Consider the following 17006-nt stretch of genomic DNA (forward strand, 5'->3'; position numbering starts at 1 on the left):
ATGAGAGGGGATCTCATTGAAACTTATAAAATTCTAACAGGACTAGACAGACTAGATGCAGGAAGGACGTTCCCGATGGCGGGGGTGTCCAGAACCAGGGGTCACAGTCTAAGGATAAGGGGTAAGCCATTTAGGACTGAGATGAGGAATTTTTTAACCCAGAGAGTGGTGAACCTGTGGAACTCTCTATCACAGAAGGCAGTTGAGGCCAATTCATTAAATATATTCAAGAAGGAGTTATATATATTTTTTAAGGCTAAAGGGATCAAGGGATATGGGGAGAAGGCAGGGATTGGTTACTGAATTTGGATGATCAGCCATGATCTCATTAAATGGCGGAGCAGGCTCGAGGGGCCTACTCCTGCTCCTATCTTCTATGTTTCTATAGACAAATAAGTACATGAGCTCCTCACACTTGTTATCAGAGGTGAGGGTGGAGGAGACAGGAGAGAGGGGTTTAAGAAGACGGTTAGCAGTAGAGAATAGGAGCCGGGGTTTATCTTTGCATTCCAGAATGATTCTGGAAAAGCGCTATATAAAATGCTAGTCTTTCTTTTATATGCATTATTAATAACTTATGCAGTAAAACGTTGCTAATAATGTAGGCGCCTTAATGATAAGCTAACCACTATGCATATGCTACTCCAATACAAAAGCAAAATACTGCGGATGCTGGAAATCTGAAGTAAAAAAAGAAAATGCTGGAAATACTCAGGAGGTCAGGCAGCATCTGTGGAGAGAGAAACAGAGTTAACGTTTCAGGTTGATGACCCTTCGTCAGAACTGGAAAAAGCTGGAGATCAAACAGGTTTTTAAGCAAGTGCAGGGGTAGGGAAAGGGGGGAGGGGAGGAAAGAACAAAGGAGAAGGTCTGTGAGAGGATGGAAGGCAGGAGAGATTAAGAGACATTAAGAGATGGTGCAAGGCAAAAGGAGATGGTAATGGGACAAGTTAAGAAACAAAAGATGGCTCTAGATGAAGTGTGAATGGCACTGGCAGAATTAAAGACAGTTGCCATGTGGGACAGAGAAAAAAAATAATAAATAAAATAAATGGAAAAAAAAGGATGGGGCAGAGGTTATGGGCTGAAATTGTTGAACTCTATGTTGAGTCCAGAAGGCTGTAAAGTGGCTAATCGAAAGATGAGGTTCTGTTCCTTGAGCTTACGTTGAGCTTCATTGGAACAGTGTAAGAGGCCGAGGACGGTGAGGTCTGAGTGGGAGTGGAGCGGTGAATTAAAGTGACAGGCGACCAGAAGCTTGGGGTCACCCTTACGGACTGAACGGAGGTGTTCCGCAAAGCGGTCACCCAATCTGCGTTTGGTCTCCCCAATGTAGTGGAGACCACATCGTGAGCAGCGCATACAGTATACTAAATTGCAAGAAGTACAAGTAAATTGCTGTTTCACCTGGAAGGAGCGTTTGGGGCCCTGGACAGTGGGAAGGGGGGAGGTAAAAGGGCATGTGTTGCATCTCCTGCGCTTGCACGGGATGGTGCCGGGCGAAGGGGAAGGGATGTTGGGGGTGATAGAGGAGTGGACCAGGGTGTCGCGGAGGGAGCAGTCCCTTCGGAATGCTGAAAGGGGAAGTGAGGAGAAGATGTGTTTGGTGGTGGGATCACGCTGGAGGTGGCGGAAATAGCAAAGGATTATCCGTTGAATGTGGAGGCTGGTGGGGTGAAAGGTGAGGACAAGGGGAACCCTATCGTGGTTCTGGGAGGGAGGGGAAGGGGTGAGAGCAGAAGTGCGGGAAATAGAATGGACACAGTCAAGGGCCGTGTCAACCACAGTAGAGGAGAATCCTCGGTTGAGGAAAAAGGAAGATATGTCGGAAGCACTGGTATGGAAGGTGGCATCGTCAGAGCAGATGCGGCGGAGACGGAGAAACTGGGAGAATGAAATAGAGTCCTTACAGGAAGCGGGGTGGGAGAAAGTGTAGTCCAGGTGGGAGTCAGTGGGCTTGTAGTGAATGTTTGTCAATAGCCTATCCCCAGAAATGGAGACAGAGAAGTCGAGGAAGGGAAGAGTTGGAGATGGACCATGTGAAGGTGAGGGAAGGGTGAAAATTGGAAGCAAAGTGAATGAAATTTTCTAGTTCAGGGCGATAGCAGGAAACAGCACCGATACAGTCATAAATGTACCGTAAAAAGAGGTGAGGGAGGGGACCTGAGTAGGACTGGAACAAAGAATGTTCCACATATCCCACGAAAAGACAGGCCTAGCTGGGATCCATGCGGGTTCCCATAGCAACACCTTTAATTTGGAGGAAGTGAGTGCAGTCAAAGGAGAAGTTGATCAATGTGCGAACAAGTTCAGCCAGGCGGAGGAGGTTAGTGGTGGATGGGGACTGGTCGGGTCTCTGTTCAAGGAAGAAGCAGAGCGCCCTCAGGCCGTCCTGGTGGGGGATGGAGGTGTAGAGGGATTGGACGTCCATAGTGAAAAGGAGACGGTTGGGGCCAGGAAACTGGAAACTGTTAAAGTGACGGAGTCGTGGATGTAGGTGGGAAGAGACTGGACAAGGGGAGAAAAAATAGAGCCGAGATAGGAAGAGATAAGTTCCGTAGGGCAAGAACAGGCTAAAACGATAGGTCTACCAGGGCAGTCCTGTTTGTGGATCTTGGGAAGGAGGTAGAAGCAGGCTTTGCGGGGTTGGGGAATTATGAGGTTGGTGGCCGTGGAGGGAAGATCTCCAGAGGAGATGAGGTCAGTGCCTTGCACCATCTCTTAATGTCTCTTAATCTCTCCTGCCTTCCATCCTATCACAGACCTTCCCTTTTGTTCTTTCCTTTCCTCCCCTCCCCCCCTTTCCCTGCCCCTGCACTTGCTTAAAAACCTGTTTGATCTCCAGTTTTTTCCAGTTCTAACGAAGGGTCGTTGACCTGAAACTTTAACTCTCTTCCTCTCTCCACAGATGCTGCCTGACCTGCTGAGTATTTCCAGCATTTTCCTTTTTTGCATATGCTACTCTTCTGGTTGTGACATTTAGGAATAGAGTAATAAGTAATACCACACCACCAAACTGATATCTCTTACTACCGGGAAATGTGCTTTATTCTACATTCATTTTAAATTGTGCACTTGTTTGGTATCTATATATATATAAATCGGTCGATCTGTCTGTCCTTCTGTCTGTCTGTCCTTCTGTCTGTCCTTCTGTCTGTCCTCACGTGTGCGTGTCTGGTATGCGCTCGAAAGTTACAGAGCGTACCTACGCGTGCGTTACGTCGAAAGAAAGCTTACCTTTCCAAAACGGTCTTAAGCGTATTTACGTTTCGGCTGGGCTAAAATCGCGCCCGCGGTATCCGAAAAACCTTCAACATTCCGCTCATTAGCATCTCATTATCCGCTCATTAGCGACAGAGTGACCTCGAGGTCGACCAATCGTACGCCGGGTTGCTGCCGCGTGCGGCCGGGCCCTCCTACGGTCGAGTGACGGGACGATTGACCAATCCTACGCTTTGGTCACCTGACGGTCGACCAATCGGTGCGTGTGTGGGCGGGCCTTATCGTTCTGAACTGAGGTGAGTGGCCACCATCTTTATTCTCACCTTCTGTGTGTTTATTTGTTAGGAGCGATTTTTTTTTAATGTGTAAAACGTCAAAACACAATGTCTAAAGCGTTAAAACACAATGAAGATGGTGTCCCATCTTCTTAACAGCCGTTTAAAAAAAAAAAACTTTTGGTGTTTTCAGCAAGAATGCGCGTTCCTTCTCCGTGGCAGCTTTTTAAAAACATTAAAAAACTTTCAAGATGGCCTCCCATCTTCTTAACACCCGTTTATTAAAAAAAATTTCTGTTGCTTTCACAGACTGCGCGTTCCTTCTCCGTGGCAGCTATAAAAAAAAAAAAAAAAAAAATTTCTCTTCGTTTCACAGACTGCGTGGGTTACCCCGGCAACCGGGCCCGCCGGCCGTCTCTCTCAGCCGCAATCGGTGGACTTCAAGCCGGCTCAGCCGGGGGGGCGGGGCTCTCGGGACTGCGGGGCGGGGGGGGCGGGGCTCTCGGGACTGCGGGGCAGGGCGGGGCTCTCGGGAGTGCGGATCTCGACCGGGGCTTGCTGAGCGTGAAGGGTTACCCCGGCAACCGGGCACGCTGGCCGTCTCGCACAGCCGCAATCGGCGGTCTTCAAGCCAGCTCGGAAGATCGGGCCTCCGGAGTTCGGTGCTTGGTTGGGGGGGGGGGGCCCAACCTCGGGAGTTCAGGGGGGGGCCCAACCTCGGGAGTTCAGGGGGGGGGGGCCAACCTCGGGAGTTCAAGGGGGGGGGTGGTGGGGATCAGGGGGCTCGGGAGTTTGGGGGGACGGGGATCAGGGGGCTCGGGGACTCTCCCCCTTCTCCTCCCCTCCCCCCCTCCCTCCTCTCCCCCCCCGCCCCTCCCCCCTCCCCCCCACCCATCCGCCCTCCCGCCCTCCCTCCCCTCCCCCCCGCCCTCCCTCCCCTCCCTCGCCCTCCCCCCCGCCCTCTCTTCCCCCCCGCCCTCTCTTCCCCCCAGTCGCTCTCTCTCTTCCCCCCAGTCGCTCTCTCTCTTCCCCCCAGTCGCTCTCTCTCTTCCCCACAGTCGCTCTCTCTCGTCCCCCCAGTCGCTCTCTCTCTTCCCCCCAGTCGCTCTCTCTCTCTCTTCCAACAACAACATGCCCTCGAAAAAGCCTCGGCACCGCCGGGCACTCCAGCTAGTCTATATATATAAAGGAGTCGATCTGTCTGTCCTTCTGTCTGTCCTCGGGTGTGCGTCTGTCCGGCTATGCGCTCGAAAGTTACAGAGTGTACCTACACGTGCGTTACGTCGCAAGAAAGCTTACCTTTCTGAAACGCTGGTAAGCGTATTTACGTTTCGGCCAGACAAAAATCGCGCCCGCGGTATCTGAAAAACCTTCAACATTCCGCTCATTAGCATCTCATTATCCGCTCATTAGCGACAGAGTGACCTCGAGGTCGACCAATCGTACGCCGGGTTGCTGGCGCGTGCGGCCGGGCCCTCCTACGGTGAAGTGACGGGACGATTGACCAATCCTACGCTTTGGTGACCTGACGGTCGACCAATCGGTGTGTGTGTGGGCAGGCCTTATCGTTCTGAACCGAGGTGAGTAGCCGCCATCTTGCTTCCATTCTTTTTCCTGCTTTCTGCGTCTTTCTTTTCAAATATACATTTCCGGCAAAATAAAACTGCTTTTATTAAATTGTTTTAAAAAAAACTTCATTCATTTGTAAATATTTTCTCTAACCTGAAGATTCTTTTTCCTACCTTTCCCCATTTTTGTTAGGCCTCAAAGCCTGGGCCTTTCTTGCCCAGCCAGGCCTGAGCTAGGTAATTGTCCCACGGCTTCTGCTAAGCTACTCACCGCCCCCCCCCCCCGGTGTCACGTTACCCGGGGCAACGGCGTCAGCCACGAGGGTCAGGGTGCGCGCGCAGCAGGAGCAGCTGAGACGCGGCGTCTCTCTCTGTTCCCCGCTCGGCTCAGGCGGGGGGGGCGGGGCTCTCGGGAGTGCGGAACTCGTGTGGGTCTTGGTGAGCGGGAAGGGTTACCCTGGCAACCGGGCCCGCCGGCCGTCTCTCACAGCCACAATCGGCGGACTTCAAGCCGGCTCGGCCGGGGCTCGGAGAGCGGGGCTCTCGGGAGTGCGGGGCGGGGCAGCCGGGGCTCGGAGAGCGGGGCTCTCGGCGGGGCGGGGCTCGGAGAGCGGGGCTCTCGGGAGTGCGGGGCGGGGTGGCTGGGGCTCGGAGAGCGGGGCTCTCGGGAGTGCGGGGCGGGCGGGGCTCGGAGAGCGGGGCTCTCTGGAGTGCGGGGCGGGGCGGCTGGGGCTCGGAGAGCGGGGCTCTCGGGAGTGCGGGGCGGCCGGGGCTCGGAGAGCGGGGCTCTCGGGAGTGCGGGACGGGGCGGCGCGGCCGGTGCTCGGGAGGACAGGGGCTCGGAAGGGGGGGGGGGGAAGGGTTACCCCGGCAACCGGGCATGGCCGTCTCTCAGCCTCAAGCCGGCTCACGCCTGTTCTCGGGGCTTGGCTCCATTTGCGGCCGCGGGCCACTCGCCCTCTCTCTCTCCTTCCCTCTGTCTGTCTCTCTCCCCCCACCCTTCTCTCCCCCCTCCCCCCTTCTCTCCCCCCTCCCCCCTTCTCTCCCCTCTCCCCCCCTTCTGTCCCCCGCTCCCCCCTTCTCTCCCCCGCTCCCCCTTCTCTCCCCCACTCCCTCCCCCCTTCTCTCCCCCCTCCTCCTCCCCCCCGCCCTCCCTGCCCTCCCTCCCCCTCCCTGCCCTCTCTTCCCCTCCCTGCCCTCCCCGCCCTCTCTTCCCCTCCCTGCCCTCTCTTCCCCTTCCCGCCCTCTCTTCCCCCCAGTCGCTCTCTCTCTTCCCCCCAGTCGCTCTCTCTCTTCCCCCCAGTCGCTCTCTCTCTTCCCCCCAGTCGCTCTCTCTCTTCCCCCCAGTCGCGCTCTCTCTTCCCCCCAGTCGCTCTCTCTCTCTCTTCCAACAACAACATGCCCTCGAAAAGGCCTCGGCACTGCCGGGCACTTCAACTAGTGTACCATAATTGAGATGTGAGAAAAACATAGATGGGTTATTACTAATTTTTAAACATCAAACTACTATATTGTGTATGCCATCTAATCTATCTAAATAAATTCTCAATAATCACTGCTTGGTTTTGCATTTAATATTTTGAAACCAAAATTATTTGGAAGAAGCGGATGAGTTAAGGGTCTGTGGTGATTATTCCTTGATTAGTAAAAGTATTGTGATTTGTTGTTTGTTAACTGCCTTGGGATATGTGTTGTAATCTCATTGGTAGTTGATGATCACATGATGTGTTGTGGCTACCTTAAATTCAGTCCTTTTCTAGCTTTAGTTGGGACTGGATGTAGAAAGATATGCTGCCGATTTTAAAGTTAATAAAGCCTAACTTTGGAAGGCAAATCTATTCTTTATTTCAATTTATTAACTTTATGTTAGAATGGAGCGATATCTTCAACCAGAACGATTCAAGGCTGACCCCAATTCTGCTGGAGTGAATGATAAATGGAAACATTGGTATTGTACATTTAAAAACGTTTTGGGCGTGTTGGATCAAGAGGCTCTAAATAAGCTGAATATGCTGATCAACTACATTGACCCGGATGTATATAAATATATTTTGCACTGTAAAACTTATGAAGAGGCTACTTCTACATTGGAAAAGATTTTTGTTAAACCAAAGAGTGAGGTATTTGCACGTCATCTTCTATCTGCCCGTAGGCAGCAGGTGGGAGAATCTTTGGATACTTATTTACAAGCACTTCGTTGCCTTAGTGTTGACTGTAATTACAAGGCTGTGATGGCTGAAGAATATAAGGACGAATCGGTACGGGATGCTTTTATTAATGGATTACTGTCTAGATCAATTCGTCAGCGGTTGTTAGAAAATAAGACTCTGGATCTTAAAAGTGCTTTTGAGCAAGCTTCTACATTGGATATGGCTCAGAGAAGTTCGGATTCTTATGCTCTTTTTAATCGGCCTGCGACTCTGGTTTTGGCAGTTTCGGATGAAAAGGAATTATGTGGACTCAATGGGAGTGGTTTACTAGATTTTGAAACAGTTTCTACTTCGGCGGCCGTTGCCTCTAGGATTCAGAAGTGTTATTTTTGTGGGAATATCCGGCACCCTCGTCTGAAGTGCCCTGCTCGGGAGGCTGTGTGTAGTAAATGCGGCAAGAGAGGTCATTATGCACGTGTGTGCAAATCATCAGGTTCAATTACCTTCCCTTCTCCTGGTGTGGGAGGGTCTTCCTCCACTACCTCTTCTGTGACTATTCAGCCTTTAGATAGGGCATTTATTGCATCAATTTCTGCTGCATTTGCTCATGGCCTAAACAAAGCTATAGTTACGGCTCAAGTTAATGGGTTGGAAGTGAAGGCCCTTATAGATACGGGCAGTACTGAGAGTTTTATAAGTCTTCAGTTTGCGAAGGAGAAGCATTTGAAAATTTCGCCTGTTACGTATCAGGTGTGTATGGCTCAGACGACCCTTACTTCACAAATAGCTGGTTGTTGCTTTGTGAAAATGGTTCTTCTGGGTAATACGTATACTGATATACGCCTATCTGTTTTGCCTAATCTCTGTGCGGATATTTTGATTGGACATGATGTGCTTCAGTTACACAAGTCTCTTCGTCTTTCATTTGGAGGGACTAAGCCACCTTTATCTATTTGTGGATTAACCTCTTTATCTATTCCTCCATTATCACTTTTTTCCAATTTGATGTCGGATTGTAAGCCAATTGCTACCAAGTCAAGAAGATATAGTCGTCAGGATAGAGAATTTATTAATTCTGAAGTTCAACGTCTCTTATTGGAAGGAATCATTGAACCTAGTTGTTCGCCTTGGCGAGCACAGGTAGTTGTCACGACTAATGAGAGACACAAGAAACGAATGGTGATAGACTATTCCCAAACTATTAATAGGTATGCTCAATTAGATGCGTACCCTTTGCCTAAGATTGATGAGCTTATCAATAAAGTATCTCAGTATAAAGTTTTTAGCACTATTGATTTAAAGAGTGCTTATCATCAGATTCCTATTGTTAAGAAGGATCAACCATATACGGCCTTTGAGGCTGGTGGAAAGCTGTATCAGTTTTGCCGAATACCATTTGGTGTTACTAATGGTGTTGCTTGTTTTCAACGGGCAATGGATGCTTTTATAAGTGATAACTCCCTCTCTGACACCTTTTCATACTTAGATGACATCACAGTGTGTGGCAAATCAAGGGTGGAGCATGATTCTAATTTAAAAAGATTCCTTCAAGCTGCGGAAAAAGTTGGTTTAACTTTTAACAAAGAGAAATGTGTCTTTGACTACTGAGGTAAATCTATTGGGGTATATTATTTCGGGAAATAAGATTAAACCAGATCCAGAACGTCTGCGACCATTGATCGATTTACCTTGTCCTACTAATTCTAAGGCTTTGCAACAAGTTGTTGGACTGTTTTCTTATTATTCTAATTGGATTGCAAATTTTTCACGGAAGATCCAGCCTCTTATTCGGGTTACGACATATCCTCTATCATGGGAGGCCAGGACATGTTTTGAAAATTTTAAAAAGGATATTTTAGGAGCAGTTGTGCATTCCATTGATGAGCAGGTTCCCTTTGTGATTGAGACGGATGCTTCGGATTTTGCAATTGGGGCTACTTTGAACCAAAATGGAAGACCTGTGGCCTTTTTCTCACGTGCTTTGAATAATAGTGAAAAAAGACATTCCTCAATAGAAAAAGAGGCATACGCAATAGTAGAAGCATTGCGTAAATGGAGACATTATTTATCGGGGCGACATTTCACGTTGGTAACTGACCAAAAATCTGTGTCCTTTATGTTTGATGTTAAACATTTTGGAAAGATTAAAAATGATAAAATAATGAGATGGAGGATTGAGTTGGCATGTTACCATTTTGACATAGTTTATCGTCCGGGGAAGGATAATGTTGCTGCTGATGCGCTGTCGAGGGCTTATTGTTCGGTGATTCACGGAGATACGCTTATTAATCTTCACAATGCCTTATGTCATCCTGGGGTTACGAGGATGATACACTTTGTACGCAGTAAGAACTTGCCTTTTTCAGTTGAAGACGTCAAGCGGATGACTTCATCATGTTCTATCTGTGCTCGGTGTAAACCGAATTTCTTTAAGCCTCAACGAGCTCATCTTATAAAGGCTACTTCTCCTTTTGAACGTTTGTGTTGATTTTAAGGGACCTCTTCCTTCAACTACTCAAAACCGATATATATTTACTGTTGTGGACGAGTTTTCAAGGTTCCCTTTTGCTTTTCCTTGTGCAGATGTATCAGCTGCTACAGTTATTAAATGTTTGACTCAACTTTTTGTCATCTTTGGGATGCCTGCGTATATCCATTCGGATCAGGGAAGTTCTTTTATGTCTTCCCAGTTGAAGGAATACCTTCAGAGTCGGGGAATTTCTACTAGTCGAACTACCCCGTATAATCCCCAGGGTAATGGACAGTGCGAACGATACAATGGGGTGATCTGGAAGGCAGTTATGTTGGCTTTGACATCCCGGAACCTTAAGAATACACAGTGGGAAATGGTACTGCCTGATGCCCTGCATTCCATTAGATCATTGCTTTCAACGGCTACTAATGTGACCCCCCATGAAAGGCTCTTTAACTATCCGCGGAGATCTACTACGGGATATTCGGTACCTTCATGGCTTACTATGCAGGGACCTGTGTTGCTTCGACGCCATGTTAGATTGTCAAAATATGACCCCTTGGTGGAGGAGGTGGAGCTGTTGGAGGCAAATTCCCAATATGCTCATATTCGATTCCAAGATGGGAAAGAAAGTACTGTTTCAATTAAAGACTTGGCTCCTTGTGGGGGCCAGCCCTCTTCTGAGGATAATAATAATGGTCATGATTCGGATAATGTGGATGCTGTTTACAGATACTACGAATATTTCCAATCCGATTGCAGATAATCATACTTCTATTAGTCAGCCTTTGATAGATGTTTATGACCGTCCCAGTTCATCTTCTGATGGGATTTCTAATCCGGAAACCGTTGAGAATCGGGATATGGATAGCCTTCCTGTTGAAGATACTTCTGTGCCTTCTGGCGTGGAAGGGCAAGGAATTTCACCAAGGTTAAGAAGGTCGACACGAACAAGATATCCGGTCGACCGATTGAAAATGGACTTTTAAATTGATAGTAATGTTTTAAAAATTGTTGAAATATTATAGTATATTGTTTTAGTTGAGAGATACTTAATACTTATGCGTAATGTTATTATTGTTGTTCATTTAGTATTGTTATGTAAATAGTTTTATTCTCGTGCATAGTTTAGTTGTAAATAATTAATTGTAAATTGTAAAAGTTATTAGGTAGGAGTATATTTTAAAGGAGGAGTGAATGTGGTGATTATTCCTTGATTAGTAAAAGTATTGTGATTCGTTGTTTGTTATCTGCCTTGGGATATGTGTTGTAATCTCATTGGTAGTTGATGATCACATGATGTGTTGTGGCTACCTTAAATTCAGTCCTTTTCTAGCTTTAGTTGGGACTGGATGTAGAAAGATATGCTGCCGATTTTAAAGTTAATAAAGCCTAACTTTGGAAGGCAAATCTATTCTTTATTTCAGGGTCTTGCACACTTAATGAAATATCACTCAAGTTGCTGCCTGTTAAATATTAAAAGTGATTTTTCTAACTGTTTTTGTAAAGATATCTGGAAATTACACCAGTCAAATCATATTTTGATTTAAAGTCACCAGCATTGATCCAAATACTCTCAAAATCTGAAAGCAATTACCAATACTGAGTATTATTCTTAATAGAGAATAATAAATTGTTGTAGAGAATGGACTGTCCAATCAGGCAATATCCTCATGTAACTCGCATCATATTACATCAAGGCAGTGAATCTGACAACCTTGGCAAAAGCAATGCAGGCAGCATGCTGCAGTCAACTGATATGGGCTGTCAGAACAATTGCTTTCTTTTGGCCTGTCACACTAGGATAGTGCTTCAGCCCTGTCAGGTAAAGACTCACCAAATCTGTCTAGCACTAGGATGAGATGAATGCATCCAACGTGTACCTTGTCTAGTAACTCAAAGATTGTTTACAGCATTGCGATTCAGATAAGGACAGTCAGGCTATGTGTTTGTCAGGGCATGGAATAAGTGCAGCTGGACAATTGTTTTTAAAGCATATAGTGAAAACCCTCTTTTATACACTGAAAGTGGGCTATGACTGATGAGGGATGACCTATAGTTAATCTCACAATACTTGCAACAAAAGGCATCAAGACAGGTTCACTGGAGACTGCTAAATACTGCTCCACCTCTTTCCTGCTATTCTATGGAAAGTGTTTTACTTACTTAAAACATGTCTGAGCTGAGATTCAAGGCCTAGAAATAAAAGTACACCCAAAAACAGATGTGCAGAGGGCACAGGGATCAATGCCAGAATGGATAGGCCTGAGGCGTATGTAATATTGGGTCTTGAGCCTCATGTCATCAAGCCAGCATGCTGTGTACATCGAATGGGTGTCCCCACAGTAGAGGACTCGGAGATCGGGCCGATGCGATGCCATCAGCGGCACTCACGTAGGTTCTTAAAGGGGAAGGGCAAGCAGCCGAGGAGGTTGATCTGGAAAGAGGATAGCGGTAACCAGGAGGGAGGGTAGTGGTGGCCGGGACCGAGGGTAGCGGTGATCGAGAGGGAGGGTAGCGGTGATCTGGAGGGAGGGTAGCGCTGATCTGGAGGGAGGGTAGCGGTGTTCAGGAGGGAGGGTAGCGGTGGCTGGGAAGGAGGGTAGCGGTGGCTGGGAAGGAGGGTAGCGGTGTCTGGGAAGGAGGGTAGCGGTGTTCAGGAGGGAGGGTAGCGGTGGCCGGGAGGGAGGGTAGCGGTGATCGGGAGGGAGGGTAGCGGTGACTGGAGGGAGGGTAGCGGTGACTGGAGGGAGGGTAGCGGTGATCGGGAGGGAGGGTAGCGGTGATCAGGAGGGTAGCGGTGATCGGGAGGGCGGGTAGCGGTGATCGGGAGGGAGGGTAGCGGTGATCAGGAGGGTAGCGGTGATCGGGAGGGAGGGTAGCGGTGATCGGGAGGGAGGGTAGCGGTGACCGGGAGGGAGGGAGGGTAGCGGTGATCGGGAGGGAGGGTAGCGGTGATCAGGAGGGTAGCGGTGATCGGGAGGGAGGGTAGCGGTGACCGGGAGGGTAGCGGTGACCGGGAGGGAGGGAGGGTAGCGGTGACCGGGAGGGAGGGAGGGTAGCGGTGACCGGGAGGGAGGGAGGGTAGCGGTGATCGGGAGGGAGGGAGGGTAGCGGTGATCGGGAGGGAGGGTAGCGGTGATCAGGAGGGTAGCGGTGATCGGGAGGGAGGGTAGCGGTGACCGGGAGGGAGGGAGGGTAGCGGTGACCGGGAGGGAGGGAGGGTAGCGGTGATCGGGAGGGAGGGTAGCGGTGATCAGGAGGGTAGCGGTGATCGGGAGGGAGGGTAGCGGTGACCGGGAGGGAGGGTAGCGGTGATCAGGAGGGTAGCGGTGATCGGGAGGGAGGGTAGCGGTGATCGGGAGGGAGGGTAGCGGTGACCGGGAGGGAGGGTAGCGGTGACCGGGAGGGAGGGTAGCGGTGACCGGGAGGGAGGGTAGCGGTGACCGGGAGGGAGGGTAGCGGTGACCGGGAGGGAGGGTAGCGGTGACCGGGAGGGAGGGTAGCGGTGATCGGGAGGGAGGGTAGCGGTGACCGGGAGGGAGGGTAGCGGTGTTCGGGAGGGAGGGTAGCGGTGTTCGGGAGGGAGGGTAGCGGTGATCGGGAGGGAGGGTAGCGGTGATCGGGAGGGAGGGTAGCGGTGATCGGGAGGGAGGGTAGCGGTGTTCGGGAGGGAGGGTAGCGGTGACCGGGAGGGAGGGTAGCGGTGACCGGGAGGGAGGGTAGCGGTGACCGGGAGGGAGGGTAGCGGTGACCGGGAGGGAGGGTAGCGGTGACCGGGAGGGAGGGTAGCGGTGACCGGGAGGGAGGGTAGCGGTGATCGGGGAGGGAAAATTAATGTTTGTTTTTCACCCAACCATTGGTGACAGTGCCTTCAGCCACCTTAGCTCCACACTCTGGAATGACTGCCCTAAACCCCTCTGAATCGCCACCTCCCTCTCCTCCTTAAAATCGACCTCTTTGACCAAGATGTTGGTCACCCCTCCTAATATCACCCTCTGTCTCAGCAGCCATTCTTGTCTGATTATGCCTCTGTGAAGTGCCTTGAAACATTTTTCTACATTAAAGGTGTTATATAAATGCAAGTATTAGTAGTAGTAGTTGTTAAATATGTGCTTGTGCATACAGCTAAACATAATTTGCAATTTACAATCCATTGTGGCCTTGGTCTACAAATTATGTAGACCGAACATTTGATCACAGAATCAACAGTGCAGATAGAGGCCATTTCGGCCCATCGAGCCTGCACCGACACATATCCCACCCTATCCCTGTAACCCCACGTATTTAATCCCCTAACACTAAGGGTCAATTTATCATAGCCAAATCAACCTAACCTGCACATCTTTGATGTGATACAGTAGGGAAGTAGGAAGCCATTTAGGATGATGTAACTGTTTATTTTAGCATTGTCTCAGCAGCAGGAAGTGATGGCGCATTGCACATCATTGTTCTTTTTGTTTAGAGGATAGGAAGCATATACAGTGATGCCTAATAAGTAGGTGTCTGCACTCACGGGATTGAGATTTGCTCCAACTAATTTCAATGATAGGATCCTTAGAGAGAGAAGACTTTCAACAGTCTGGGCTGGATTTGGATCCAGATATAAGCTCCTAACACTCTGTTATATAACTCAATCCCATAAAAGGTCCAATTCTACCTAATACTATATTAATAGAAAACACTTTCTACAGTAGGCTCAGCGGTTCTGAAGGATCAGGTGGCACTGTATTCACTCATATAATCTGCTGCCCTTACAATAAGAATACAATTAGAAATTTCATTGACACTTGAAGCTGGTGAGCAAGGCATTGCATTTGTGTTTGTACAGAGTGCTCCTTTGCTTTGACCAGGGTGTGAAATAAGTGAGACAGTATAACTTAATCCTATACACAATGCTCTAAAAACAGGTACAGGAAACTTTCTGGTATCCGGCACTGACGGGACCGAGCTGGTGCCGTACCATCAAAACTGCCGTAGAAACCAGCGCTAATGCTAAAGCATACGGAGCTTTTGAGCTCCGTGTGAATCAACAAACCCTGACAGCTTCAAAACAGTCGGCCGCAGCTTAAAAGTGTCTCTGTAGCTAAGCAACAGCTTCAGCTAGACCTTGCAGAGCCTGACTGGGAAAAAAAAAAGCAACGAGAAGTAAAAAAACTTACAGGAAACGGCTCCTGAATTTTGCCGGTAGATAGAGCTTTCCGGATATTTAACCTCCGGTTAAACAAAAGTTTCCTGCATTGATCTTAGACAGTATTTGCAATATAACTGCAGCATTAAGTTCCAAAGTCGCAATATATTATGCACAGTAACAATTGAGTTGTAATCTCTAGGTGTTTCCGACTGACATAAACTACTTCTGTTCCATTCCGTTCAGGATGCCATCGCCCCTTTCTCAAGTAATTATGTTATATCTTTGTAACATATCAGTCAAACTGCTCCATTTGAATCATGCCAGACATCTTGTTTGCTATGACTGTCACCTAATGTGTAATGGAAATGCTGACACGACATCCATTTTCTTGACTGTAATCAATCTGTTATTGTGTGAACAAAACAAATTAATTCAGCTGGCAATATTTGCTAACGATTCATGTCATGTTCTTTGTTGTCTCACTGTTTGAGTGAAGTTACCTTAATAATATCCTCATTAGTTGATCTGCACTCAACAAAGGGTGACACATCCGTGATGATTCCATTCATTTCCACAGCAACAACCTTTAGAGGAATGGCCACGGTCCTTCCTGTCAGTATTGCAGTGTTGATGATCTCAGTATCCTGGTAAAGGAGGAAAAATGCATACCGTTAATCTTTAGACAATTCATTGTTTTCACAATTCTAGCAAACTAGGTAATAAACCAGCAAACTGTAGGTGTAATATTCAATACGGTTTATTGATTTAGTGTAATCTGGAGGAAAAGCTGCAGAATTCAGGTCAAGTGAATATGATGCATCTTCAATCTTTAAACACAAGCAACAAACCTCCTCAGATGTTTGAGAATTGTTTCCTCTTTCACCATTTTACTGTAACTATTTTCTCTCCCATCAACATTTATCAATCCCTAGCTGAGAAGGTAAATAGACAACTGGCCATTAACAGGTAAGGAAGATTGATGTGGGGTGAATAGCTCTTTGATTTCTTCCTGTCTTGTGTATAAGCACCTACCATCCAGCAAGTTCCGCTTCTGACAACAGGATTTGAAACTTGTCATTTCAGGAAATGTGGCCACTCCATTGTGGCAAAGCACTGGAACATCAACTCATTGTGGTGCAGTTGGCAAATAATTTGCATATTTTCTTGCCCAAACAACTTTACCTTCTCTCCAACATAAGGTCAGAAATGGGGATGTTCGCTGATGACTGCACATTGTTCAGTGCCATTCGCAACTCTTCAGATAATGAAGCAGTCCATGCCCGCATGCAACAAGACCTGAACGACATTCAGGGTTGGGCTGATAAGTGGCAGGTAACATTCGCGCCACACAAGTGCCAGGCAATGACTATCTCCAACAAGCGAGAGTCTAACCACCGTCCCTTGACATTCAGCAGTATTACCATTGCTGAATCCCTCACCATCAACATCCTGGGGGGTCACCATTGACCGGAAACTTAACTGGACCAGCCACATAAATACTGTGGCAACAAGAGCAGGTCAGGGGCTAGGTATTCTGTGGCGAGTGTCTCACCTCCTGACTCCCCAAAGTCTTTCCACCATCTACAAGGCACAAGTCAGGAGTGTGATGGAATACTCTCCACTTGCCTGGATGAGTGTAGCTCCAACAACACTCAAGAAGCTCGACACCATCCAGGACAAAGCAGCCCGCTTGATTGGCACCCCATCCACCACCTTAAACATTCACTCCCTCCACCACCGGCGTATTGTGGCTGCAGTGTGTACCACCTACAAGATGCACTGCAGCAACTCGGCAAGGCTTCTTCGGCAACACCTCCCAAACCCGCGACCTCAAAATCTTGGAACTCCCTACCTAACAGCACTGTGGGAGTACCTTCACCACACGGACTGCAGCGGTTCAAGAAGGCGACTCACCACCACCTTCTCAAGGGCAATTAGGGATGGGCAATAAATGCTGGCCTTGCTAGCGACGCCCACATCCCATAAACAAATTTTTTAAAATGTTAAGTTAGAAGATGGCACAAAGAGCTTCCTGACTGCAGATATCAAAGAAGAAAATAATAAAGATGGTATCATTAGATAGTGTTACTTCTCTAATGATACCATTAAAACTCAGCATTCAGAATCAACATTGAAAGAGTTAATTTTAACTTTAATGCCACTAGCGCTGAGAGATAACCATTT

General features: G+C 48.2%; 1 protein-coding gene across 1 annotated transcript in view; it reads right to left on the reverse strand.

The window, feature by feature from the left end:
- tmem132e (transmembrane protein 132E) overlaps positions 1-17006 on the reverse strand; it is a 1606823-nt gene that overhangs the window by 226338 nt on the left and 1363479 nt on the right. The window contains exon 5 of the mRNA XM_085964335.1: positions 15323-15466. Coding sequence (XP_085820461.1) covers positions 15323-15466 — 144 coding nt within the window. The remainder of the gene's footprint in view (positions 1-15322; positions 15467-17006) is intronic.

The sequence above is a fragment of the Somniosus microcephalus genome, chromosome 22 (assembly GCF_052327205.1).
Source record: "Somniosus microcephalus isolate GS21.2 chromosome 22, FLI_Smic_1.0, whole genome shotgun sequence".
Taxonomy (NCBI): Eukaryota; Metazoa; Chordata; class Chondrichthyes; order Squaliformes; family Somniosidae; genus Somniosus; species Somniosus microcephalus.